This window comes from Sparus aurata, chromosome 14 (genome assembly GCF_900880675.1).
Source record: "Sparus aurata chromosome 14, fSpaAur1.1, whole genome shotgun sequence".
Lineage (NCBI taxonomy): Eukaryota > Metazoa > Chordata > Actinopteri > Spariformes > Sparidae > Sparus > Sparus aurata.
Genome location: NC_044200.1, coordinates 9,083,479 through 9,110,778, shown reverse-complemented (window position 1 = coordinate 9,110,778; position 27,300 = coordinate 9,083,479). Strand labels below are relative to the sequence as shown.

General features: G+C 43.0%; 1 protein-coding gene across 2 annotated transcripts in view; it reads right to left on the bottom strand.

The window, feature by feature from the left end:
• The window catches only part of LOC115595931 (proton myo-inositol cotransporter), a 72,501-nt gene that overhangs the window by 36,596 nt on the left and 8,605 nt on the right, over positions 1 to 27,300 (bottom strand). For both annotated transcript variants that reach the window (XM_030440779.1, XM_030440780.1), the window contains 2 exons: positions 20,514 to 20,673; positions 18,843 to 19,045 (listed from right to left, as the gene is read on the bottom strand). In XM_030440779.1, the coding sequence (XP_030296639.1) occupies positions 18,843 to 19,045; positions 20,514 to 20,673 (363 nt within the window). The remainder of the gene's footprint in view (positions 1 to 18,842; positions 19,046 to 20,513; positions 20,674 to 27,300) is intronic.

Here is a 27,300-nt window from a genome sequence, read left to right as displayed (position 1 = left end):
CTTGTTCTTCACACTTCCCGTCTTATCTACCACGTGGGGATTTTCTCCTCCAGCCCGAGCCAACTTCCGCGCAGCCGAAATTCATTATCACATTTCTAAATGGTGAAATAATGCAGCCAGCCCCCGAAAATATACTGTGGTCGCGAGTGTGAAAAAGGGCGCTTCGGTATCCATCTACCCGTGCAGGGTTTGTGACAGGCGTGGGGTGGGGGGGGGATCATGATGGATCCGCCATTGCACAACTCTCCACGCTCAATTATTAATAAGCTGCTTAAAACCTACCGCGGAGCAGAGGAGTGGAGAAAAGACGCTCTTTTGTTCCGTATTTGTCACTGTTGCTTTTTTTCCTTGCCGCTTGTTCTGCGACGCGGTGACCCACGCACACTCATCAGAGCTGGTTTTAAGACTGCTGACACATGTTTTAAGAAGGCAGTGACTCAAGCTAAAAAAAACAAAACAAACAGTTGTTCATCATCTTTTCGATAACTGCACAGTCTCTTAACAAAAAGCACAGCTCATGGACGCAGTTTGAACCCGCTGAGCGAGACGAGAGCATTCAGTAGATTTTCAAGCATTTTTCTCAAAATATCAAATGATGCCTGACAGATCGGGAACAAGACTTTCTGTACCCTTTCTATGCATACAGGACTGCAGAAATGTTAGATTTTTACATGCACCCTACTATCCTAGCATTCAGGATCCTAGCAGTTTAGTACACTCACTGGCTGCCAGGACTCTGCAGCCTGTCTGCTGGAATCTGTTCACCATCTTATTGCCAGGAACAGAAAACAACAACATCAAGTGATGGCAGTTATCCTCCATACTACTTTACCCTACATTATGATTTGATTCCAGCATGCAGATCACCATTTCATCCCTCATAACTTAACATTTGTTATACTGACTCACTAATGTGGACCATGAATGTGCATTTGTTGGTTGGTTGGTTTGTCAGCAGGATTACACAAAAACTACTGAGCGGATTCCCAAATAAACTTGGATGGAGGATGTTCTCGGCCCAGAATAGCCCCCATTGACTTTTGGTGCTGATACAGATGAAGGGATGGATCCAGGACATTTTTTCTCGCTGTCTTTAAAATGAAGATAAAATTTCAACATTTTCATACATTCCTTTGGGAGTAAGAAGGGAGGTGGCCCATGGTAAAGCCACAACTGTCCTGGTTATTTCCTACTTATGTGTAGTTAAATCCTCATCCCCCACCTTCCTGTCTTTGTCTATTTTTCCGCCCTTTTTCTGTGAACACCTGTGATTCATCTGCTAATCATTCCTGTGTATATAAGCCTGTTTCCCCCTCACTCTTTGTTGGTTTACTTGTTTTCCACCCAGTGTTCCTGTGCCTGTTCCCCGGTCCCCGTGTGTGTCCTTGTTTTGCTTTCTGTGGCTTCTGGTTTGTCCTCAATTTCTCTTAGTTTTTTTTTTTGGACTTGGCCGGTCTTTTGTTTCTTGCTTTCTGCTTTTTTGTTTTTGTTTTTGGACTTTGGATTTCAGCTTATCGTTTAAGCTTGCTAGTGTCTGCACATTTTCACAAACTTCAGCAATAACCACATTTTGTACTGCTTGTGGGAGCTCGTCTCTGGAGATAATGGCTACTGGAATATTGACAAAAATGTTTTTTTTTATTTTTTTATCGAATTTATGACACAGCAAAGCTGATTTCAGGTCAGTATCCTCAGTGATTTGCATCCGGTTGGACTTGGCACCTAACTTTTAGGATTATTAATGTACGTTGTGATGAAGTTTTCTGATTTCAGCTGCCATCCTTCTGGTCTTCTACATATCATACTGACTACTGACTGTCCTCAAGAGAACTGTACATCCACTGAGTTATTTACACGCTGAGGTTTTATGTAAATGAAGCTGGGTACAAGTGAATAAAACGAAATATAACAGAACCCGAATCGAGTGTAACCTAAATGATAATACTGGCGATGCTTTCTTAGAGTCAGTTCTACAAAGGAGGATATGATTGCTCAGTCGCATTCCACTCAAGTCAAGAGTCAATCACCAAACAGATGGCACATATTTTGAATGCAGACAGCGAGTCCAATCTGCGCGCCAATCTGTGGAAGAAGACGAGTGATACCAAACACGACTCGCACAAGTGGAGTGATTGGCGACATCAGCGCTTCTATGAGACTCATTGGTAAAAGAGTCTGTTGAGCTGCAGGGGAGCTGAGTGTGTTCTGCATTTCAAAAGGTGCGGGGATGACCTTCGTGTTTTTCTGCCCGGCGTGATGTGTGATCCGAATGTGATCAGCTTCTTCTGCGGAGTCCGTTTAATTGGTCAGAAATGTAGACATTTAGAGAGGAAAGAGGGGAGGACACGAGGGGAGAGGAGGAAAAAGAGAATAAAAGGAGAGAAACGGAAAAAAGGAAAGAAAGAAAGAGAAGGAAAGGAAAATAAATGGAAAGGAAAGGAAAGGGAAGGAAAGGAGATGAAGAGATGGATAGGGAAGGTGAGGAAATTAATAAAGGGGACTGGAGAGGAGAGAAAATGGAAGTAATGACAGAAAACAAAGGGAAGGAAATAAAAGGAAATGAGGGGGAATGAAAGTGAGAAAGAGAATAGTAGATGGAGAGAAAAGCAAGGAAAGAAAAAGGAAAGGAAAGGAAGGGAAGTGTAGGGGACTGGATAGGAAACGCAGGGGACAGGAAATGAAGGAAAGGAAAAGAGGAAAGGAATTGAAAAGAAAATAAAGGAAAGGAAAGGAAATAAATGGGAAGGAAAAGCAGGGGGCAGGAAATGAGAGGAAAAGAGAAAAAGGAAGGGAGAGGAAATTAGCTTCTGTCACAAAGCTGCGACTTAAGATGAGGTAAGCGGAGACCCAAAGGGGGGAAAAGGGATCTGTTGTCATTGGAAACAGCAGCCAGCCTGCTTTTATCCATATCTAACCTGCTGGTGTTTTAACTGCCACAACATCTTCATATGCTGTTTAACATCAAACACATCAACAGATGGAGTCACTCCGTCTGTTACTGCACCAACGCACACTGTAAATAGCACAGCAATGGGGAATCTCTTAACAAGCATCCATGATAACTAGAGGCAACGCAGACGTAGACGATGTCACTCTCAAAAAAGTTGTCAGAGTAAAACTTTGATATGAGGGCTGTTCTAGACGTACTCTTCAATGACTCTGAGCCTATTACAGATTTCACAGTCTCTGAAAATGTTACCGGGGGGTGATCAGAGTTTGGTGGCACAGAACTTCTCACATCTGTTGTTATCAAAAATCCTTTCTGAACGCTGTCTCCTCTCTCCATGAGTCACTCACACCTATTGTTTTGGCAGCCTTGAGACAAACTGAGTGGGATCAGGTAAGTCGTGTACTGAACAATTGTACTACACGGCGGAGAGAGGCAGCAGGTTCGGTGACGTGCCGAGACAGATTTTCTCAAAACAAAGCCTCTCAAAGAAGATGGGGTAAACAAATCGATGTCTGATTGATCCACTCAATAATCTGCGTGAAAGACAAAGTCGCAAACAGAAACAGATGAGGAGGATAAAAAAAACATTCAAGGAGAAACGTCAGAAAAGTTAGTTCCAGGGGAGAGATATGAGCCAGTAACAGCGAGATGCAGGCGGATAGAAACACTTCTTTGAAACTCCTTATCGTACCTGTAAAGTGCTGGCTTAGTGATTTGAGAAGGCCCGATGCATTGAAAAACGTGGAGGCAGGACACAAATGTGTGCTGAAGAGACAGAGAGATCTTGAAGTGATTTGTCTCCTGAAGGTGATCAGCAGACTGCGCTGCTGTGATGGAAACAGTGAACAACTATTAGACGCATACAAAGACAGACAGTGAATCAGAGGGAAAAATGTTTCTTTGCAGAGTTTCCATATTAAATTTTTTATGAAGCACACTGTGGCTTGGGGAAGTCTCTGATGTTATCCTTCTTTATGCACCTAATGTTTCCCAGCTGAAAGGCAGACCCGCCCTGCCATGGACCAAGCGCGTGGCCACCTTGCAGCTGAATTTTGGCAAGTAATACAATGTAACATATAATGGTACAGGTGTAATTTGTAAGAAATAGCCAGAGTTCAAAGGGACCTCCAAAGTTCCAGGGGGCAGCATAACTGCTTACCACTATCCCTATTGCTGTAGCTTCCTTTGGCTATAGTGACTAGCTGTTGTCAGAAGTATCTCAGTTTGCCATGGAGCTAAATGGGCCTATTAGCTGACGGGAGTCTGCCTGCACTGCAACCTCTGATGTAGTGAGGAGTACCTACGGTCAACGACTTCGGGTGAACACATTTGGACACCAATCTGGAAAAAAGAGACAGCCTCCGGAAGCAAGAGATTCCAGTTTGAAAACGGGATAAAGTATGGAGGTGATTTACAGCAGCTCCGACCAGGACTAAGAAGTGGCAACGGAACAAGAGAGAGTCGGGCATCAGTATGGAACATTTTCTTACAGTATGGAATGTTTTCACATTTTAATCGAGCTTGAATGAAGTGTGGTTTACGATGAGTTAACGAGGCAGTTAAGCTCGTCTTAATTCAGCCAAAGAGAGAAGCTTGAATTCAGAGGGTGTACAGTTGCATTTTCCTGTTTAGTCATAGAAAAAGTGTAAAAACATCTACTTTCTTGACATTTTGTGGGTTTATTTTGTTTATTTATTAAACTAAGTAGCAATCTCCGTGCTGATACTGTGAGGGCTATCAGTCTTTCGCTTCTTTTGGTACAAAGTGGTTAATAAGGGACAGGATGGGGCGGGGCTAAATGGTTAGCATGCTAACTTCAGTAGACATCTTTGCAACACAGTACATCAACATATTTGACATAACATCTACACTGTTGTTTCTTCAGACTCTGTTAAAACAGTTTTTGAACGTTTTAAATTAAAAAAGTCTAAACTCTAAGTTCTAAAGTGAACCCGAAAAGCCCTCTGAAGAACAATCATCGTACATGAAGATTGGTTAATAACTCACATACAGCAAATGTCCTCATAAAGGCATCTCTGGAAGAAGAAGATTAAGCTTAAGTTACCGAATTAGTTTTCCCATGGTGCATTTATGCTTCAGGTAAAGGAGAATGCGTGTTGTTAGGTAACGACAATGTTGAGCTTCCATAAAACACTGAGGAAATCTTTTCTGATGACTTGGTTTTATCAGGTTTGTTCTATGCAGGTGAAATGAACCAGTTGAAATTAATACATGCTCCATTTTTGCTGCAAATGTGGCCTCATGGGAGGCTCCAGCTTTCACAGCTGCATTCACAAACCACTGGGAGACACACAAACACAAACACACAGACACACACACCCTCATCCATCTACCCCTTCCCATTGGCCAGTAATAAAATCTCTAGAGCCATTTTGAAGTCAGCCAGTAATCAATCTACAGACATATTGAGATTCATGACTTCCCAGCTGCACACCTGCCCTAATGCAAATGACAAGGGTCCTCCTCAGGGGCGCGCACACACACACACACACACACACACACACACACACACACACACACACACAGAAATAAGAGAGAGTGAGTCAGAGAGGCTTGCGGCAAACAGCATTCAATAAGCACGATTACCTATATCTCCAGAATTTCTAATTTCTACGTTTAAAGCCTATTTGGATATTCATTTTCTCAAACATAATTTACTGGCCTAATAAACCCTCAATTAAGGATGGAACATTTGACTCATAACCATTACTGTGCTTGTTAATATCACTCAGGGCACACTGGCTCCTCTGTACCCAAAACATATCAATTCAACAAGCGTATCTTAATCGAATAACGCATCTCTGGATGAGTCACAGGTCCACTGCCGTCATTATATATGGAGAGTGGGACCGCGGAGTAGCATCCTTGGAGGAACACTGCTGCATGTTAGAATATCCCTCATTTCAATCAAATCGCTCGCCGCGATTCGAATAAGTAAACAGCTCCAGTGGTGCCATAAAAATCTCCTTTTGTTGTTCCTCAATTGTGAGCTGACAAGAGTAATGATTTCTCTAGGCCGAAAAAATTGCAGTACGCTGCAAACCCACACAAAGTTTCAGATGCAGACGAGTCAAACCCCTTAACTTATTCTGCCCTACGAGCAGTGGAAATGTGTTAAAATCCATGTTCTGACTATATATAGAGGAGCGAATTAAAGGTAGTTCACAAATACGATCCAACTTCCTGTCTGAAGTGTAGGGTCTCTTGTATATCTGAAGGGTTCTGGATAGCCACATTTTCAGCTGAGAAATGCGTATAATATCATTCACATCCGTACAGTCTGTCCTCAGAGGCATTCATCCTGTCCTGGCTAACAGCTGCAGGAAATGGATGCTCTTGTGGGATTGGTATAGAAAGTAAGAAGAATTGTTAGATTTAGACCCTCTAATATCTGAAAGGAGTGAGTGTGTGAGTGTGTGTGTGTGGGGGGGGGATGAGGCTTTTGGACACTGCTTGTAATAAGCACTTCATGTGAAGCATTATGAAGCCTCTATGCTGGTTGGCCGAAGCCTACTCAGATCAATTGTTTTTTCGATGTAGGGTATTGATTATCTTGAAGATTATGCTGACACAAATGTTACTGGTGATCTGGCAATTCACTGTGCAAAATTTTAAAACATGGCTTAACCTTTGGTCAATATAAATAATTGTATTTCTGTGAGTTTACCCTTGTTTTGATTCCACTGATTATTCTGTTCTATGTTGTTATATAGCCTTAAATTCTTACTGTTAAAAGAATACTTAGAATACTATCGCAGGATAGAGAAAGACTAGTTAGTTACCAAAATTTCCAGGAAAGGCTCTACTTCTTAACAAACTTAGAAGGTTAAATTGATTCAGCGACATCGGTGAAGTGAGATGTCGGCACAGAACCCAAAGGATACTCAAAGACAAAACTTACCCAGACACAATCTGTTCACACTGCTGCTATCTGGCAACAGATACAGCAGTATCCACTCCGTTACCACCAGACTACAGAGCAGCTTCTTTCCTCAGGCTGTAAGGCTCCTGAACTCATCCTCAACACTGGAATCTAAAAGATATTTTGTTACTCAAGTTGTAGTCCCTTTATGCTAATTTAAGATAACCTGCACCTGGCTCAGCAAATGTAAGAGTGCTACTGTATTGATCCTCTCATCAAACTCCTTGCAAGAAAATTATGAGGCATATTTCCCACAATACTGCCAAGACTTCAAGCTTAAATTATTTTGAATTTGGCTTTGTTTTTGTATCTATTAAACATATTGCACCAGAGGTATCCATTCTGTATGTATAATAAGCAACTTATTTCAGACTATTGACTTTCAAATGTGTGTGTTTACTCCGATCTATCCTCTTCTGCAGGAAATAAAGAAGCAACCCCCCTGTCCTCAGCGTGTATCCAGAGTATAGATTTTTCAACAAGTAGTAATGAACACTGTGAACACCTACAGATAACTTCTGATTAGCAAAACGTATTAGACGGCGCGAAGCAGGAGTTACATTCATACTTTTGTCTTTTGGACTTCGGCAGGCCTCGAAAGGAGCCAATTACTGAAGCAAAGACAAAGATAATTCCCTAATCTCCTCTGTTTGCTTTCATGAGAAGCAGCTTGCCCTGCTTTGCATCCTCTGCTAATGCAGCCTCCAGAATAATTTCCCAACAGGGACTTTGGTTTGATTTCGCTGCCCCCTCCACCCTGAAAATCCCACCATCAGCTCATTGTTGCTCGAAACGGATGACAACAAGGGCAGAAGTGTGTCATTTCAAATTGTCTTGCAATCCAAATATTTGTTCGCATTACCCTTGAGGACATATTTGCCAGGCTGCCCTTTTTTTTTGGGTTTGTTAACGCACAAGCACGAGAGGTGGGAGACGGAGTAGGAATGAAAAGCACTGGAGCAGAAAGCATATTTATTGAAAAGTAGATTAGTAGAGAAGACATTGCCTCTAGCATGTTTAGATTCAATTAAGTTTTATTTGCAACTGGAGCAGTGAACCCAGATCACGTCAGAACATAGTGATGCTTGGCTGAGCTACTTTGACACCACTTTGGATTTAGCAAATAAAGGGTTTCAAATCGTTAAATGACAGCGACGGTGATGCATTTTGACCAGAAAAAAAGGAAGGCTATAAACCTGATTTTCTGAACGCACAGGTAATGCTGTCATTTGAGAGGCTATTGCTTGGTGACTCCAAACACTGTTTTTCCCTCAGTATGAAGCCCTGGTTACATAATGATTCCCTTGTGGATTTAAACAGACCCAAAGCAACAGCGGCGTTTCATGAAATCTTCAAATACCCTGCATTATTAATCACCAGCAGGAGAACCGCGATTGGAGGCAGAAAACTCCCTCAGACATCTATCAGGTGTGTCTGCCGCCTATTTGCGCCCGTGTGTTCATGTGAGTAAGTGGCGATTATAATGGCATAAAATTAATAATTTAGAGGTGCACCACGGGAACATAAATGCAGCATGCTTTTTGTTGATCGCTCACACAGTGTACCATTCAATTACCTGGAAACAGATGGTTGAAAATAGGCATGAGCCAAACAGAACAGCAGGTTAAAGAGATTGGCTTTGTACCACGAATAAATACAGGGAAAAACAGTCGTCTTCAAACCGATATGAACAAATAAATATAAAACAGGCTCTACATAACACTTATTTTTTGCCTTACGCGACTGATGTGGCGATTGAGCATGTAATGTTACAGGGTTGCTATTTTAAATCAGCCTGAACATGATCTGCTTTTAACACTATCAAATGAAGCCGTATTTACTTTTAAAACAATAAAACCAATTAATCGCGGTTACTCTCTGTGCTTGTTTGCCTACCAAGAATGCGTTATGCAATGCAGTGATTGCAATGTGCTAAACTAATGTCAGAAGCACCTGGCCATGAGCGATTTCTTTCAACTCTTCTTTTTAAACCAAAACTGCCTTGTTCATGGAAGAGCAGAATAGAGGCAACTTTTTTTCTGGAGGCATTCAGCACCCCAAAACTATTTTCATGTTTTCACATCATTTTTATAAGTTCATAGAGAATTGTCCAGCTCATCCTCATCAGATAAATGGGATGACTGTGAATAAATGTATTATGACCCATATTTATGTTACTTGGCTGCAGCAGGGGAAGTCAGGTGCTGTGGTGTAACAAATGACATACGGAGGGGGTCAACGGTGAGTTGTTTCAAGTTAGCAACGTATTTACTTAAGTCACCTACATAATGTCACTCAAGTTATGATTATAAGTGAAGTTACTTTCTTATTTTCATCCAAACACCAATATTTTCCAAAACCTAACCTAAGTACCGTATTGACCCGAATATAGGACAAGGTTTTTTTCGATGACAATTAAGTGAAAAAGTGGGGTCGTCTTATAATCGGGGTCTAACCGTTGACACACGCTGAATGTTGAGACGTCACTGACACTATGGCTGGGGTTATCTGTCAATCACAGCGGAGAAGAAGTGACAGGAGATGAAAAATGGAGAGACGCAGTGATTTTACGGAGCAAAGTGGATCAAAAGTGGGGCAAGTTAACAGACATCTGAGGCGGAGCTATGATGCTAATTTTAAGATAATGAGATCAATACAGCGGAGGCGCCAAACAACTGTCAGCCAGCCAAGAACTATGGAGTTACGGAGTGTAACGTCCGAAGATGGCGGGTCCAAAAAGACCGTCTGAAAACGCTAACAGTAAGAGAAAAGCTTATCGTGGTCCTCAAAGTGGCCGCTTCCAAAAGACTGACAGGAGGGTATGTGAGTTTGTTATTGAGAAACGAATTTTGGTAATCAGAGTCTTTTTCTGAAGATTAGTCTTGAAAAGAGGAGTCATCTTAATATCAGTAATCAGGGTCGTCCTATATTCGGGTCAATACGGTAATTTGGGTGCCTTATCCTAACCAAACCCTTATGATGAAGGATCAGCACGCCTGTCCCTTGTAACATGCTGTCATGTCACATGTCAAAAGTATTTTAGTGTCAACTTGACGTGACAGACAGACACAGAAGTGATTACCTGGTGAACAAAGCGAACCATTAAGCAGCTAAAGAGCCACATACAACTTTCTCTTGAGGTGGTGAAGACAAAAACGGAGTTAAAACGAAAAGAAATCCTGGTCTTATACTTTACAAGTGGGCAGAAACATGATGGGATAGAACAGAAAAGAGCTGATCTATGCAATAGAAGGGAAGAGAATTATTTTATATTATTTTATTATATATAATATATTTTGCCTGACAGAACTGGTTGCCACTATTACCACCAGCTGACCACAGCCATGAGGAAGCTAGAAACTCAATTTTCTCAGCGACCTTGGGAGTCCAAAGAGGGTGTCTCACACTCAGAAGAGGGTGGTCTATCACTTTGAAAGGAACCATTTGTTTGACATAGAAAACAGATTGCAGCCACCAACAATTTTCTCACCAAAGTGAAATAAAATGTAGGTTTATTTGGACTTCTTTTGGCTTTTGCTTTAACCCTGACTGTCTTAAAAGAAATGTCATGTAGATCTATTGCTTGATACTGCCTCCATTGCTCAGCGTCCGTTCATGACCTTTGTTTTTGTAAGGTAGCATCTGAGACTGCCCAGTGCCGCTTGGAACAAAAATTGTTATTAACAGGCCTTCTCAAGAAATCGATGTGCTCAATACAGTTCACGATGAAGTTCTTCATGAGGAATGGCAATATACAGGCTGACAGAATTGGCCTGCAATATTGCCACAGTATTGCTTCTCCATCATAATTGCTGCCCCAACACCTCCGCTTTCCACTTCACTCTCTCTTTGTCAATGGCATTTCTTCACCTCTCTTCCTTTTAATCAGAGTTCACTGACTTGGAGGTGACAAACACACCATTATCACATCTCTGGTCTCATCTCGAAAGATGAAGAGTTTCTATAGCCTTCCCTCCATATTAGCCTGATGTTTAAGTACCAGAAGTACAACAAGCCAGTCATAAATACAGTATCTCCTGTTGAAAATAACCATCTTGGCAAGGAACTCAGATGATCCATCCATCCAGCCATCCATTATCTTTTCGTTTATCGGATCATGGTGGCAGTGCCCCAGTGCATTTTGGAGGTCACAGAGCAATGAAGCCAACAGAACCACGTCACCTGCGAAAATCAGAGATGCAATTCTGGGGGTTCCCAAACTGAAAAACTCCCCACACTGCGGCTGGGTCTTAAGATCCTTCCCAGGAAAATCACAAACAACAGACAAGGGACAAATCCCGGTGGAGTCCAAAACCCACTGGTACCCCATACTCTGGCAGAACGCCTCACACAGCACAGGTAGAGCAGAACAAACTGCAATGATCTCGCCAACAAGTCTGCAAGGAATTTGAATTGTTCCTTCTAAATCGACAAATCAATGAAGCCCACATACTTAAATAAGCAACAACATTGAGATTAGCTAAATTTTAGAGACTTTCCACATCACACTATGAATCAGTTGGTTGGGCTGAATACTTGGCATTGTTAATCAATTTCAAGAAGAAGGGGAAGCAACATTAGAGGACCTTTGCATTGTATTTACAGATTAATCTCCTGTCAAGTGGATTGTTATCTCAAGTGCTCCTTTAAATAGGACACTGACTCGACTTTGACAGGAGGTGATGATAGCTCCACGGTGATGGCTGTGTGTGCTGCTGTTCTTTCTATAATAATCCTGCAGTCATTATCAGCTTTTTGACCACTGAGCCTTTTTACACCTTTGGAGATTTGTGATGTGTTTTGACACAAGCGTGTGTGTGTGTGTGTGTGCGTGTGTGTGCGCATAAGAAAAAAAGAGGGAGGACAGGACAGTTATACACACTATAATCGCTGTTACATCCGAGGTGAGAGGAAAAGGGAAGTGAGAAGTGTTGTTTCCATGGTAACCGAAATGTCAGCGAAGGGGCACGGTACGCCTTTGTTTTTCCAGGTGAGAAAGCACACACGCGCATGCACAACCACACGCACACACACGCTACAAGCCTAGAGGTAAACAACTACATCTTCGCGGGGTGTCACTGACCGCGAGTTAGAAGGGCCAAGGGACAATCACAGTGGAGTATTTCGAACCAAAGGACCAGATCTTTCAGGGAAAAATAGGTTAATTATGGGGTTTGAGGACCGAACCATGTTTTCTTTTTTTCTTTTTTTACCGGTATATTCCTCAGCTGCAGTGGAACAGCAGACCTAATGAGTACTCTAAAGGGCAATAAAGAGAAAAAAGACAGAACGCCTGCTACTCTTTAAACTGTGTCGATTACAGTAATGTTGAACATAAACAGCTGCGCAATACACGTAGAGAGATCCATCACTCACATTCAACTTGATGTAAAACGCCATCTTACAAACCATCTGAGGCTGAGCAGGTATCCCCCCACGCCCTTCCTTCAGGCCTCCCTCCACAGCCACTTCTGCAGATATGAGTCTAATAAATTCAAAAATAAACACCTCTGTTACATGCCACAATCATATAAACACAAGGAAAATCGCCGCCAGGAACGTACCTCAGCCTGAGACGGCCACCGTGTGTGTGGCAGTTACTGCTCACTGCTGTGGGTGTGTGCTTTGTGCTACGGGGTTAGGCTGCTGAATGACAGTCTGTCATTGCATCTGGGCTCATTAGACACCGGACTTTTGATACGACGCCTAATTTTTATCCTCCAATTCAAATTGTAAAAGATTTTTCTGTCTCATATACAACGGTTACACTCTGTAATTTTGTTTTTTTCAGGGATTGACTTCCGAGATTGATGGTTATCTGGAAATAAAGAGACAAGGATCGTCCTTAACCACATCTAAAATAAATCTGACTGTCAGTTACACCATCTTCACCTTATGTAAAAAGGCTTAATGCTGTGAGAGCGTGCCTTTCGCTAACATAACCGAGTTAGCTGGTCTCTGAGTCTGCCGCACTTGTTCTTTGGCTCAGTGAGTGTCCTTTGCCTACAACATTACCCTGCTTAGTGACTGTTTTCTTTACTTCTTCTGACTTCTGTATTTTACCACATCTTTCCTTGACCTCGTTTTCCATCGCGGGAATAAAAGGTAAAAGGACATTTTTGCACTACTCAGACACAGCTACAGCATCCAGCCTCTGCTGCTCTGACCTCAATCTGCTCCTGGCTCAATCGAGCGTATGCTGATGTCAGCTGACCATGACCGAGCTAATCAGGAGACTCGGCAACCAAATAAACCGTTTTGAACCTCTAAGAGTGTGTTTTTTTTTTTATTTTTCTCCATCATACTGTCTGTCTGTCTGGTTGCTAGGCGACAGCTTGTCTCTAGGTCGTAGGTTATAAAAAGAGCATGTAAATTGCAAGCGTACTCGCGGTGCAGGCGCCAAATGATGTGGCACAGATGGTGCTCGCACATTAAAAGATTCTTCAACACCAAACACCGAGCTGTGTTTCACCCAACAGTGCCACGACGGGTTTTGAGACGGAGCGCTCGAACACGTGATGCGCTACGAGAGCAAAACAAGAAGAGGACTAAGTTGATTTTGGAAGAGAGGACGAGGGCAGACATGAGCAAATCCTGTTCTGCTGGAAAGTGGAGGTACATTACTAAAGGTCGTATCATGTTGTGTCATGTAGCGTCTGCCCTCTCTGCCCGATTTCTCACGAAGTTGTATCCGTTAATTTAAGTTTCAAAAAAGCTCATAGCTGGAAGACCTTGCTGAAGCTTTCCTGCTTGATTTAACTCAAAATAAAAAGCTGAAGAGAGATTAAAACATCTTTGTCTGATGATTCAAGGTCAGCCTCCACTTCAGTATGTTTTTTATTCTGTTTGGAGCTGCTTTCATTCCAACAAGCTGCTCCTTAATCAAAAGAAAACGTATATTTCAGACAGCAAATCCTCAAAAAACCCTTTCGGTCAGATGCATTAATGTCGCAACTCGTTTCAATAAAATACTGTGATATTATTATTGATTTGAGGATTCTTCAAACCTCGACAGGCTATGTGAAGTTATTGAAAGTAAATCCCGCTCTGGGCATTCCAAACATAGCTTTGCTTTTAATGTCATGGATAAAGATTTGCCATCAAATTGTTGCTACCCATTCTGGATTGTGCTGAAATAATACAATATCTGTGCTGATTTAATACCAAATCAATTATTATACCTTCAGGTGTTATTTACAAGAGAAGTTGGAATGGTTAAAAAAAAGCGAATTTTGGTGGAAAAGCGGTATTAGATAATAAAGCTCAGGCTGAGTCAGCTCATAGACAGCTTGCACATCGGGAGCTGTTGTTGTTGGGGTTCAGCATCTTGCTCAAGGTCCCACCCCGGGGAGCCAGGGATTCGAACCAGCGACCTTCCGGTCACTAGTCCTCAGCTCTAACCACTGAGCTACAGCTCACTGTTGACTTTTGTAATCATTTTGTTAATAGCAATGATATAGCTTGTATATACAAGTCTATTTCTATATATACAAGACTATTTGTATTTCTTACCTTTCTATCATATCATTTATTTTTTACTATTTTTTGCTAAATTGACCTGTCCTTTGGCTGCTGTGACACAGAAATTTCCCTGTTTGCAGGACCAATAAAGGAATTCTGATTCTGGTTCTGATGACTTATTGTCTTTCTTTTTTGTCAAATGTTTCCCTCCGTGTTTCTGTGCTTGTTTCAATGTACATACTATCCAATATTTGGTAAAATAGAAGAATTTGTCAGGACCCTCTTGAAACCAGATAATGGGTCTCATGAGGGGTAACACATGTTGCACATGTTGATTTGGATTTGGCTTGAGATCGTCGAGATAGCAAGGGCGTCACTTTGTGTCACCAAGTGGTGGGGACATTAAACAAGCTTCAACACATGCAGGGTAGTTTAGGCAATGTAATAAGAGAGATTTTTAACATTAGAGGAAAAAAGAGTTTACTATTGATGAGTCAGGTTCAACCAATCGTGACTCAAGCCTAGAAAAGTGCAGTAGAAAGCTAAACATTGTTTTGAAGTGCAGTAGCCTAATTAACAGCGGAGGCAAAAGGAAGGAGATAGTAGAAACGTCTTTAACAAGTAGTTCCGTAGGCACTGCAAGTCACCGTCACATTATGTTCTATGTACTATTTTCTCATATTCCCAAAAAGTGTTGGGGACAAAATCAGCCATTCTAAAAAAAGAGGTGGGGAAACGTCCCATGAATCTTGCCCTATTTATCGAGCAGTCAGTCCTTAACTCTGCATCGCGTGACTCTCGAAGATCAAGCAGCATTAACGTGTGGCAACATGGCTGCAGGGTGCGCAAGACATTTCATTGACAGAAACAGCCGGCCAAGTGTGAGGGTTTAGTGTGGAGTGGCTTGGCGGTCAGTTCAGTAGAAAGCGGCTGTCAATGTGGAACTCATTTGGTAAGTTTTCGATTATAGCACCCTGGGATATTCAATCCTCCATCAGCATCCCGACCAAAACCCAATGACAGATGCACTGTATGCAGCATAATGGCGACATGCCTAGAGAATTTTTCATTTTTCCATTTTTCATAGAGAAGACAAACTCTACAACAAACTCAAGCAAAACAACAACATTCCTAGAATCTGTATACGGACTCCAGTCCTCAAACCACACGCCGTATCAAAGTGCTAACCACTGGCTACTATATAACAAGCCGGCAGTGTGAGGAACCGTCCTGCTGTGCTTCTGCTCTCGCACAGTAACTGATGATGACTGCAGGGACAAGTTACTGTCAAATGAAAGGGAAAGAGTGGGACACATACTGAGTCCGACAAAAGGGACACTCCGCTGTTTGTTCTTGTGTTTTTTTTATGTGCCGTGCGTTCTTATAATGTGTGCTTCTCGTCACCGCAGGCCACTTGGACCCGGGGGATCTGCGATGCCACTCCGACCAGAGACACGGCGTTCTCTGTTGTCAAGGTTGATTAGCCGCAGGATGAATCCAATTTACTCTCCTCTCCTCCCGCTCCTGTTTCCTCATCCTCCTCTTCCTCTGTTCACTGTTCTTCCAGTCTTTTGCCCAATTGTCCTCTCCTGCCTGTTAATCAACTCTCCTATCTCCACTCTCGTCCCCGCCGTCACTCTCCCGGCTCTCTCTGCTGATTGCACACCGGCTCAGACTAACAATAAGCCCTGCACAGAAAAGTTACACAAACAAAAAAAACACCAGCGAGCAAGCGTCGCACTCGGTGTTTACGCTCCGCAGGCATGGAAGTCACTGCCAATCAGCACTTTCAGAATTTATACGACGTTATGAAATAAGAATATTTGGAATATATTCACATTTTTTTTTAGAAACACCATCCAACTTCATCTAAGTCATGACTCTGCTTCAGAAAACAAGGTCTGCTTGCTGTGACTAAAACTACTTTTTGTTTTGTGATGACTCCATGCATTGGTGATATTGTGCTTAAAGACAGAGGCTGAAGCAAACAGGTCCTAGAGGCAGAAAGTGACCATCCTTAACCCTTTGATGATCCATGTAGGAGACACAGAAGCAACATGCTGGATAGCCACACATAAGTGAGGAAAACATCTGTAGCAGAGGGTTCATTCACACATAGCCTGTCTGGCTGCTTAACTTAGAAATACTTTTTATTTTAAAAACGATGAAAGCTTTTAAGGTGAGGACCAATATTATATTAATCCAAAACAAGATTGAATAATGCTCAATTTGACATCAAGCTTAAATGCAAACAATAAATACAATACATATACATTACAAATAACATTTGATTAGGTTGCTACTAGTACCTAGTTTGTTTGTTTTTTGAAACCCTAGCATTGTAAAAACTGACAAATGCATTAATCTTGTAACTTGTACCGACTACATGCATATGCTAACATTTGCAGCTAACACCAAAACTGATCGATCAATCAATTAATTTCTGTCCCTTAAATTTGTGCTCCTGTGTTTCAGGTATTGGAAAGACCAAAAAAAAAAAACTCACCTCCGAATATTTCTCACCATGTCGGTCGCCATACTCCTTTTAGCACTTTTTTCCTAACCCTAACCAAGTGTTTTTTTATGCCTAAACCTTACCAGAGCATAGGCACAATGTTGAAAAAAACTTATTGTTGCAACATAAAGAAAATGTAAAGTTTCAACATTTGCCAGAAACGTACATTGCCAACATTTCTTCTACCGATTGGGTTAACGTTCCATGGTTCCTGAGAGAAACAGATGTTGCAAGGTGTGGGAGCAGCACGAAGGCAGATTTGGGGATTGGATTCAAATTCACATCACTGCGGTGATTACGACACCATATGCTCGGCGCGTGTGTGCATGTGCATAATGTCTCTCTTTTGTGGATTTAACCGAACTTCGCTTTTGCTCTCTCGCTCACACACACACACGCGCGCGAGCACAAGCAGATGGCGCATAAAGAGCATGATAAAATGTGGATGAATACGAGGGTGTGCATGTGTGCTCGCATCTTTGACGGAATGCCGTCTTTGACTGGTTTGAGCGAGGACTGAAAAGAGATTAGAGGGAAAGGTAACGAGCTGCCGGATCGGACCGGAGTGCACCTTTGAAGAAGAGAGCATTTCATAATTGTCAAAAGCGATGTTATGAAGCCATGATATTAGCTCGTAAAGCTCAGTCAGCCGTCCGCCTGCCAACCTCGTTCAATACTGTCTGCTGGCGGAGCCTCATAACAAACAACAGCCTCCGTGTGGTCAAGCAAAGGTCAGCTCACACAGTAATTGACCATGAAGTAGTGTCTTCTATTTACTTGCCACATTTACCTTCTCCGCCTTCTTTTTGGTTGCCTTTCTACGAGTAGCGCTGAAAGCTGGAGCCACGTTGGTCAAAGCAACTTCAGCGTGAGGAAGGGTTACCCCTAACCCCCCGTGAGTCAAAACTGAAAAGATTTACAGGATTCAACAAAGCCCCTAACACCTGCCTGCACGGGGAAACATTCACCGTCATGCAGGAAAATGATGCGCCGAATGTTTCTGGAGGCGGCAGGTTATTTTCTGAGTGAACAAAAGAACTGCAGAGTCATCCTGAGACGGACAAAACAGCTCCATGTGGGAACCATATCACCAGAAAATGAAGAGAAAGGATCCTTGTGCCGTTTGACTGGCAGGTCACCATCATGGCCCTTGAAGCTGAGGGAAAGCACAGAGCTACTGATGGACTTATTGTTGTTTCAATAGGAATCAGGCAGCGGGGGGAGCATGAACTGTCTAATCAGTCTCCAAGAGATGGACATCAAAAAGACTGAAAGGGAGGCTGCTGCCCTCGAGGCGGTCGTGACTCCGTCAGCTGTGAGGTGTTAATAATGTGAGCCCAAGCATTAGCCGTCTCTTCTAAAACATGTTTGCAATCTTCCCCTGACTCCCACCTCTCTCTAGGCTGAGCGTGCACACTGTGCGCTTTTAATTTAGACAACCAACAACTTGGTTTATATTTTCTTGGAGGGCTGGTGGTTTAATCCCCGGACCATCTGGCTCCAAACCCTTGGGCAAGAAAGTGAACCCCAAATTCCTTCGATGGCTGTTCCACCGGTGTGCGAGTGCGTTGTGAATGACTAAGCATTGAAATATCGTTGGCACCTTCCTCGGCCATGACGCCGTGCCATCATGCGTGCGAACGGGTGAATGTGACATGTCTTGTTCCGTTCTGTAGCTGTTAAGACCAACAGATAATTGAAATTTGACGACATTTTCAGTATCAGGCTGCAAAAATCCTTCAATAATTGCCCCTTGCTTTCAGGATTTCAAATGTCGCAGGTCTGACATTCAAGTATTCAAAATACCATACGGTGTTTTCTCATAAACCATCTCACCAAACTACTTTGTGGGTATTGACACCGAACAAATATCCTTAATAGATATCTCTGCCACTGTTAGTACAGTTGTTAGACATAAATTTAAGGAACAAGTTGGTTTAAAACTGCTCTCTTGCCACAATCCCCCGCCTTACCTCCTCCGCCCTCCTCCTCGTCGAGGCTGTTCTTGATGCTGTCGTACTCCTCGTCGATGTTCTGGTTGCCTCGGATTTGACTGAGAACGCGACGGGCCTTCTGGGTCAGCCCGCGCTGGATTAACCAGCGGGGGCTCTCCGGCAGGAACAGGAATCCGACGAACTGGAGCACAGCGGGAACTACCGACAGGCCCAACATGTACCTGGAGACAGCGGGAGGGAAGGAGTGAGGAATCTAATTATAGAACTACATAACTAGGTGGTGTTTGTTCAGTTTTTTTGTTCAGTTTTTTGTGGGCTGAGGGTGAATTCATTCAACATACAGAAATAGTCTGCAGTAAGGTTGCCCCTGCATTAAATGTATGTTTATTTAGGGAAAAAGTCATGGATTTATTCACATTCTTTAGCTTCAAATAACCTCATTACTTATACTAATAAGCAGTGGTGAGCACAGGGTGTTTGAGGGCAGGGGCGAAAAAAAAATACAAAGGGCACCACATACATGAGGGGGGGCACCAACGCTCAGAAAGTTGTGCTATATCTATAGAAAAGGGCACTTCACCACGCTTTGTCCACTGGAAGGAAAACCCAGAGGGCACTTTATCACGTTTAATCTACCAACGGGGCGGTCAGGAGGGCACTTTCACAGCGTTATCTCAAACAAGGGGGCACCCAGTGTTAATATGGTTAACACAGAGTTTTTCTCTTAATTTGTGGGAAAAAAGTAATTATTGCTCACACAAACACACATTTTGTTTAACTTCTGCATTTGACAGCTAAAAAAAAAAAAGAATGAAACCAACGCTATGCTATCATACTGAGAGAAAAATAGCTTTCTCTTCTCTTTGTGTCAACTCATGCACACAATCAGGGTTCAGCACAGTCTTGTGAAAGAGCTGTGTGGTAGGAAGGCAAAGAATAAAAAGGCACAAGAGAGGAGAGAGAGCGAGGAAGAGACTGTGATGATGATGAAATATTGGAGACGGTTTTCTTGAGAGGTAGAGGAAGAGGTGACACAGCAGTTCATTGTTTCATACAACTTCAAAAAAAATCCATGCTTCTGCTGCACAGGCAAAGACGTCAATCAGGCAACATTCATACAGTCTCTCCGGAAAATCCATTATCACGTATGAATCACACCAATCAAGCTGCTTCTAAACTATCTCCGCCATCTCCATCGGAACCGTGGTTGGAGAAAATCCCTGCAAAACGGCTGATTTAATCTGCAGTGCTTCACAGCTCGACATCCCAACACTCTGGGGACTGTGAACCTGCGTTCAGTGTGACGGCAGGAAAAGGATGCAAACAGAAGCGAAGGAGAGAAAAGATGGAGACAGATAAAAGAACAGAAGGACAGAGAAAGAGGCATAATGTATGTTTCAAACGTACAGGACGGCTGCTCCCAGCAAACGTTATGGGCTGACCTCTGCATGAGCTGACATTTGGAGTGACGGTCTGAGCCAGTCCGACTTTTTGATACAAGAACCTAAAGAAAAGATGCTAATATCATATTTGACTATATGATCATCTATCATCACATGGGCAGATAGGCCTTCCTTCAGCTTGACAGTGTATTTATGCAGACATGAATCATGCCGTTTTTGCTTTATTTGTCTGAATTCTAACTGAACGCATCCTCTGTGTGTGTGTGTGTGTGTCTCTGTGCCTGACCTCCAGCCATCGCGCTGCAAGTAGCTGAAGGCGCCGTCGATGAGGCTGGCAGTGAACTGTCCGGCGGTGATGAAGAGGGTGTTAACCGTCACCAGCTGCCCCCTGAGGTGGGGCGGAGAGGCCTCGGCGATGTACACCGGAACTGTCATAGAGGCGATACCTGCGCAGCGGGAGGGAGAGAGAGGGAGAGGAGACGGTTAGCGGGAGGCGCTGCTCAGGAAATGGCACTTAAGCCTACAGCAGATGTTGCTCGTTCTCAAAGGAAATTGCAGGTTTTTAAGAGAGCGAGTTGGCAGTATTTGGCACACAGCATATGATCAACCATAGATGTTTTGTTTTTTTTAAAGCTAAACTATGACCAAAACCTTACACAAACATTAACTGACCTAAACCTGAACTAAAGTATAACAAATTACCCAAATTTGTCCCCAAAATCTCATTCTTAAATTTCACAAAATGTCCGTCACAACAATTTAATATTTACTGATACAGCTACACCATCAGCTCTGTGAAGTGCAAGGAACATCAGCCGTTAATGCTCGATGACAATGCTGACACGCTGACGTACAATAGTTACGATGTCGATCTTCTTAGTGTGTTAGCATGCTAGCATTTGTTAATTAGCACTAAATACAACAGAAAATGGTGCTAATGTCAATGGTTTTGCTGGTAGTTACATTAGCGGTACATCAGTCTGGACTCCAGGAGAGCTAAACATGTATTGTAACATACAATATAAACCTTTTAAATTAGGCATTTTTCATAATTCAAACAACTTACTTCAAACAGTTACCAACTGACTCTTAAGTTCCACTAAGCTCTTAGTGTTTTAGCATCTTTTGGCTCATAGTTTTGATTTTACGCCGTACAACTTTACTGTTCGGCAAGCAGCCAACTATTTTCAAGGAAAAAAAACCTCTGACAAACTGACTGTATACTGCCTGCCCAGCTCCAAATGACTCACAGTTAGCCTCTAGTTGAGCGTTTGGCTGCCTGAGAGCCAGATATTTTCTCCGGGAGTTGGTGGAGACCAAAACAGAGCTAAAAGTCTCAGACTTAGGGTTTTAGGATTTTTTTTAGAAAATGTGCAGTTTGAAAATATATCATTACAATCGAATTCACCTGGCAAAACTTATCATGTTGTCAGAGAAGAATTTCAAAAGAAATCAATTCTACATTGGAGCTTTAAAATCTGAATTTCAAAGTTTGTTTTACGAAATGAGTGAGTTTCAAAACAACAGACAATTATTTCAATCATTGCTGTTGTCAGTGACAAACTACTCATTTCAAATGATTGTGACATTCGACCCTGACGTCAACAATGGTAACACTGACGTCATGTGGATGTGGGTGAACTCAGGAGACACAACCAAATACTGTAGTCCATCTCAGTAATGGACTCTGCACTACTCTGATCTGAAAAAAACATCCATTCACGCACCCACAGCCACTGTATACATTTTTCAAAATAACACACACACAGTCACATGCACACCTCAGTAGTCACATATACACAGAACTCTGTGTGTGTGTGTGTGTGTGTGTGTCCATGATGTATCTGACGAGGTGCCATTAGACTGCAGCTTTCTGCAGCTGGCTCCTGATAAGCTCTATTAATAGTCCACCACTGCTTTCTCTCTACCCCTACCCCACCCCCCACCCCTCCCGACGGCCACCACCCTGCCCTCGATGGCCGCTATGGCTACCTGTTGCTATGGCAACCACTTGCCGGGAAAGGCAGCCGCGCTATCTCCGAGCGGGCACCACACTGTGGCAACTCTGGGGAAGGAAAATCAATAACAGGGAGGATTTTCTTCTTTTTTTTACAAGAAACTACACAGAGCAGAGCGGGGTGCTCTGGGAAAGGAAACAACGATCATCAACATTTCAAAGGACTGCTAGATTTCTCGGAGGAGCAGAACGACATCACAACACACTTCTGTAGCTACTACGGGAAAAAAGTTAACATTTATGGTTCGAAGTCCTGTGCTCAAGTCTCAGCCCGGCCTCCCGCTCAGCGTTTAAGGAGCGCAGTCGAGGCACTTACAGACTGTCACTAGGCTGTTCGGTTCTTCAGCCGGCTGTTACACCCAGAGACATCAGGCCCGTCTCTGCTGACGTTTTGATACAAATTGATTTCTTGACCGTGCAAACATACCCCGAGGAGTTAGAGACAAGTCTTTATCTTAGTTATGGCTTAGAAAGGGATTATCATCTGATGCCGGAAATCCGAAGATCCAGATCACTGCCCAAATCTAATCAACTGCTCTTTGGCATGGGGTCTGTCTGCTCGGGCCAATTTGATCGAAATCCATTCATAGGCTTCAGAGGGATGGTGCTGAAAGAGAGACACTGGAAAAAGCTGACCTTTTTACTAAAGCAAGACATGGTCAGTGTGTCGATGACAATCTTACCAAAGTTCAACTTCAGCCTCCATCTACATGTTCTCTTTTTTTTCTTTGACCAGTATCTCTATAGGTGACTCTGTTGGTCGGTCTGTTGGTACTAGGAGGATGAAATAGAGGTCGAGTTTGTGTGTGTGAAGATGTGTGTGTGTGTGTGTGTGTCTGTGTTTATGCCATTTGACCAAAAGGGAGCGTGGCAATGGGAGGGGCATATCACAAATAGATGCATAACTTTCAAACGAATAGACTTGCCCGAGGTTTTGTGGAAAGGTTGGTCATGAGCCAAAATGTTGGTTGACTGTTCACGGCAAGTTGCAAAAAGCGGGCGTGGTATCGGGGCTAGCACACACACACTCGAACCATTTTGCCAGGTCCCCTTTCATGACTCATGACATAAAAACTTGTGGGAGGGATCGTTAGACTTAACCAGAGTTCGGTTCACTAATCTACGAACCATTTGCTGCACATTGGTCCACAAAGCTGTGCCAACCCTTGGCAACCTCAACGTTCTGACATATGTCGAATGTTTGTGGGGTTGTGTGCTTCTGCATGGCAGCGAGGTATTAACCCTGCAGCTGCTCTGGCCTACTCTGGAAGCGTAGTCCTTCATTTCTGTAAATACCTGTTGTTCCCCTTTTTGGGGGGTGAATAACAGGTAGTTGGTACAACTGTTATTATCTGACCATCTTGGCAACTAAGCAAGCTCCTCAGGTAAGGCATATACTGCCTTAGAATAAGTATGACGTTTAAATGTCAGGATTAAAGGTACACGGAGCCGCAAACACCAAAAGCCATGAAATCAGTTTTTTTTAACTCTTTCTATCTGACAGCGTCTGCGCGTGTCGGCACTGAAGGTTTGCATCTTCATTATGCAGATGCACGCACAGACAGAAAAACTGCATGGAAATGATCACAGATAAAGTCCTGAAGATCCTTATCTGCTGCGATGCCTGTCTGTTTTCCTTGGGTAACAAAGGGAAGTTTCTGAAATGATTAATCTAAATGTTTTGCTGCACGCATTACTCACATCTCCCATACTCAGAGTGATAACAACTATAGAAAAAAGACCTAAATTGTCTAAAATGTTGTCATGGCATCTAATGCTGACAATTGTGACAAGACAAACCTAAAGGTGCAATGTTGAACTTTCTGTGTGCTTCTGTCTGAATTTGCATAAGAAACACCTGCTTGGCGGTGAGAGCGTAGACACACAAACCGGGTTTTAATTGAGTAGCTCTTGTGACGTATCCGAAGCACCATTGCATACAGGACGTATCTTGATCAAGTGACATTATTTTGATATGCGTATCTGAAGAATTCGTGTCCCTCTGAAGTTCTCACTTGAACTGAAACAGCCTCACCTCCACCACGGCCCCGATTTTAACCTCCTGCTTGAATATGAATCCTTCGCAAACACAGCCGCAGTGTGTTCTCTCTCTCGTTAATGAGCTCTCCTTTCAGCACAAGGGACAGCTCTCAGTACTTCCTTCAACACACGCGCACACGCACACACTATCTAAAGTCATCGTCTGGTCAGTCTCAGCCTCAAAGCGGGCGCAGCACACTTGAACAAAGGATCTGTCTGGACTTGTGAAGGCAGCCTCTAGGCACGTAGTACAAAGCTCGGGCCTGACTCGCTCGATCAGAGTACGAGGGAGATACTTCCCTAGACCCTCCGTCACTGTGTTTCGGCGCAGGGACTGGCAGGACTGGCACGAAGGGAGCTGGTTTTGATGGAGGAAGCTAATTAGAGGATTGAAAATGCAGTGAGGAAAAGAGAAAAGTCCCCCAGATAAAGCTGTTGTTTACTTCCAAATGGGTAAGTGCTGTGAGTGGCGATTACATTCAGCGTAAAAAAAAAAGCAGGACAAGTTGTCCCCTTCGTTAATTAAATTCAGTTAAGTGTGCCTAATTTTATATTGGACGTAGCCAAGACAGATTTGTTTGTTTAAAGGCAAGCGAAAGCGTAATATACCATGAAACTTTACAATTCCATTACCTCATGTTCTCATAAAAGCATTGCATCACTGATTTCATGATCATCTTGCAGTGTGATCACACCAGGTCATTTATCTCGCGTCCTGAGTCATGAAGAGGACAAAAAAAGGGCCTCTGACCCTTTAGAATTCAGCTGGGGGCCTTTGGGAGTCATCTTATCCTTGGCACAAGTAAGACTATGTGCAATGGTACGATGGTACATGTCTCGAACTCTGCCTTCATTTTGATCTCAACTACACACCTATGAGAGTTTCATGACTGCATCTTGGTTGGTTGTTTCGCCATCTGAAAGCAATACCAGCCTACAATAGAGTGGACAGACGATTGGAACTGAGTTACAGCGATCCTCAACTTGAAACAAAACAAAATTTGGGCCAGGGGAGTAAACAGCCCCTTTCCTACTTCCTGCCTCTCTAGTTCTTGCCCCCTTCATCGGACAACATCCATCATCATCATTTTGATCTCAACTACACAACTGTACTTCCGTGACTGTATCCTCCACGCCATCAAAATCTGTCCACATGCAGACATAAAAACCTAAATGCTGAATACCCAAAGCTATAAAGGCAGCGCACACACAAATCTTATACATCATTTCTTCACATTATGACAATCACTAAAAATAGGCGAAAAGGTCATTTTCATACAATTAAGTTATCTTATATTCATTCGATGTTTCCATATTTTAAACGTGAGTGTGAATATCCGGCGGTTCCCCGCCACTAAAGCCGTCTCCAGGAGCGCTTTTTGCCTTGACGACACACAAGCAGAGACTCGCACACTGACAGCGTTACCAGTCGACGCTGTGGCGCCTCGTAATTAAATCAAAACGCACAAATGTCAAGCCAAAAACAGCAAACTTTCTGAAAACATGACATTTTAGTGATGTGATTGCCGCGTTACAACAATAATGCGCACAAAAAGAAAAAACAAACTCCTCATTAAGTGTACACACAGCTTCCACCTAATTAGGAGGAGAAATGTGACTTAATTACATAAACCAACCAATTAATTATCAAGCCTCCGGGTAGTAATTAAACGTTATCACAATGTAATTAAATGCACTTTTTTTTGCGCAGTCCATTCATCTACTGTTTCCGAGGACAAAATAAAATTCGACATTTCCTCACCGCTGGATGATTTAGCCAGAACACACGATTATACAAACACTCAGAAGGGCGTCTGTGTGCGCGTTCGTGCATTCGCGTGTCTGTGTGTGAGGAAACGGATCATGACTAACTGAGGCTGAAGGCATCAGGGCAGATTTATTTTACCGAAAACATTTTGATGGTTCCCTTTTTGAGCCGTTGAATCTGACTGTCGGCTACGAGAGCGCACAAAAAAAACAACATTTTAGAGGGGAGACTCTTGAGGCGCCACTGAGATCTGCAGGGAAAGGTGTCACATAGATTGAAGATGGAAACAGCAAACAGTGACAACAGTCATAGTTCAGCTGCCCTCGAGAATGCTGTATTTAATGTATGAGTCCCAGCAGAAGACTCCCACTACCCCAACATTCAATATTTCTATATTAACAATTGATCACATGCCGGGTTGTATGTGAATGGAGTTGCTCCCAGTGATGAAATCACCGAGAAAATTCATCCGACTCTCAAGCCTTTTAGGGCTCTGTTTTGGGTTTACAGCCTGCAGCTTGGTTCAGTTTTACTCTCTCTCGCTCTCATAGTGTTGTTTCAAACCACATCTTTTCAGTGAAATAAATACCATAAAAAATTCTCAGAATGTTCTGTGAATATTGTGTGCGTGAGTCAGTACTGGACATACATTCATCAGGATAATGAAAGAACAAGGAGTGCCCGACCACCAGAGGGTTGGGCGATGCCATTATAGATCACTGATGGCCACTGACCTAACCCTAACCCTAACCCACTAAACCCTCTAGCATTGTAAAACCAGCTCAGTCAGGTGAAACCGAGACTCTCTGTCACATCAGCGAGCGGTGGTGTTGCTTTTTTGTGTTTTTCTTTCAGTTTTGCCTTTGTTATTTGCGTTTTCTTAGCTTAGCTTCCTCAGCTAGTAAGCTTACTTTGTTTCAAGACAAGGACACTTTTAAATGTTTGAAATGTAAATAAGACACGCCCGACAGGGAGATTAGGACATCTTCCTGCAAATATCCAGTGCAGCAAGAAAACCTCTTAATTTCATTGTAATTTCCAAGTTGAGGAATAATTCCTTGTCAGTCCTGACAGTCTGGTCTGTTTGCTCGGACTAACAATGGCCTCGTATCGCATAGCAGTCCATGTGACGAGGCAAAGGTCAGATCAGCAATAACCGGCCGGGAGCAGGCGAACCGGAGGCTTCTGTGTAGAAATAAACGGAGGTAGGGATTGGCAGGGCCTGGCCTTTCCCGGATCGACAAACGG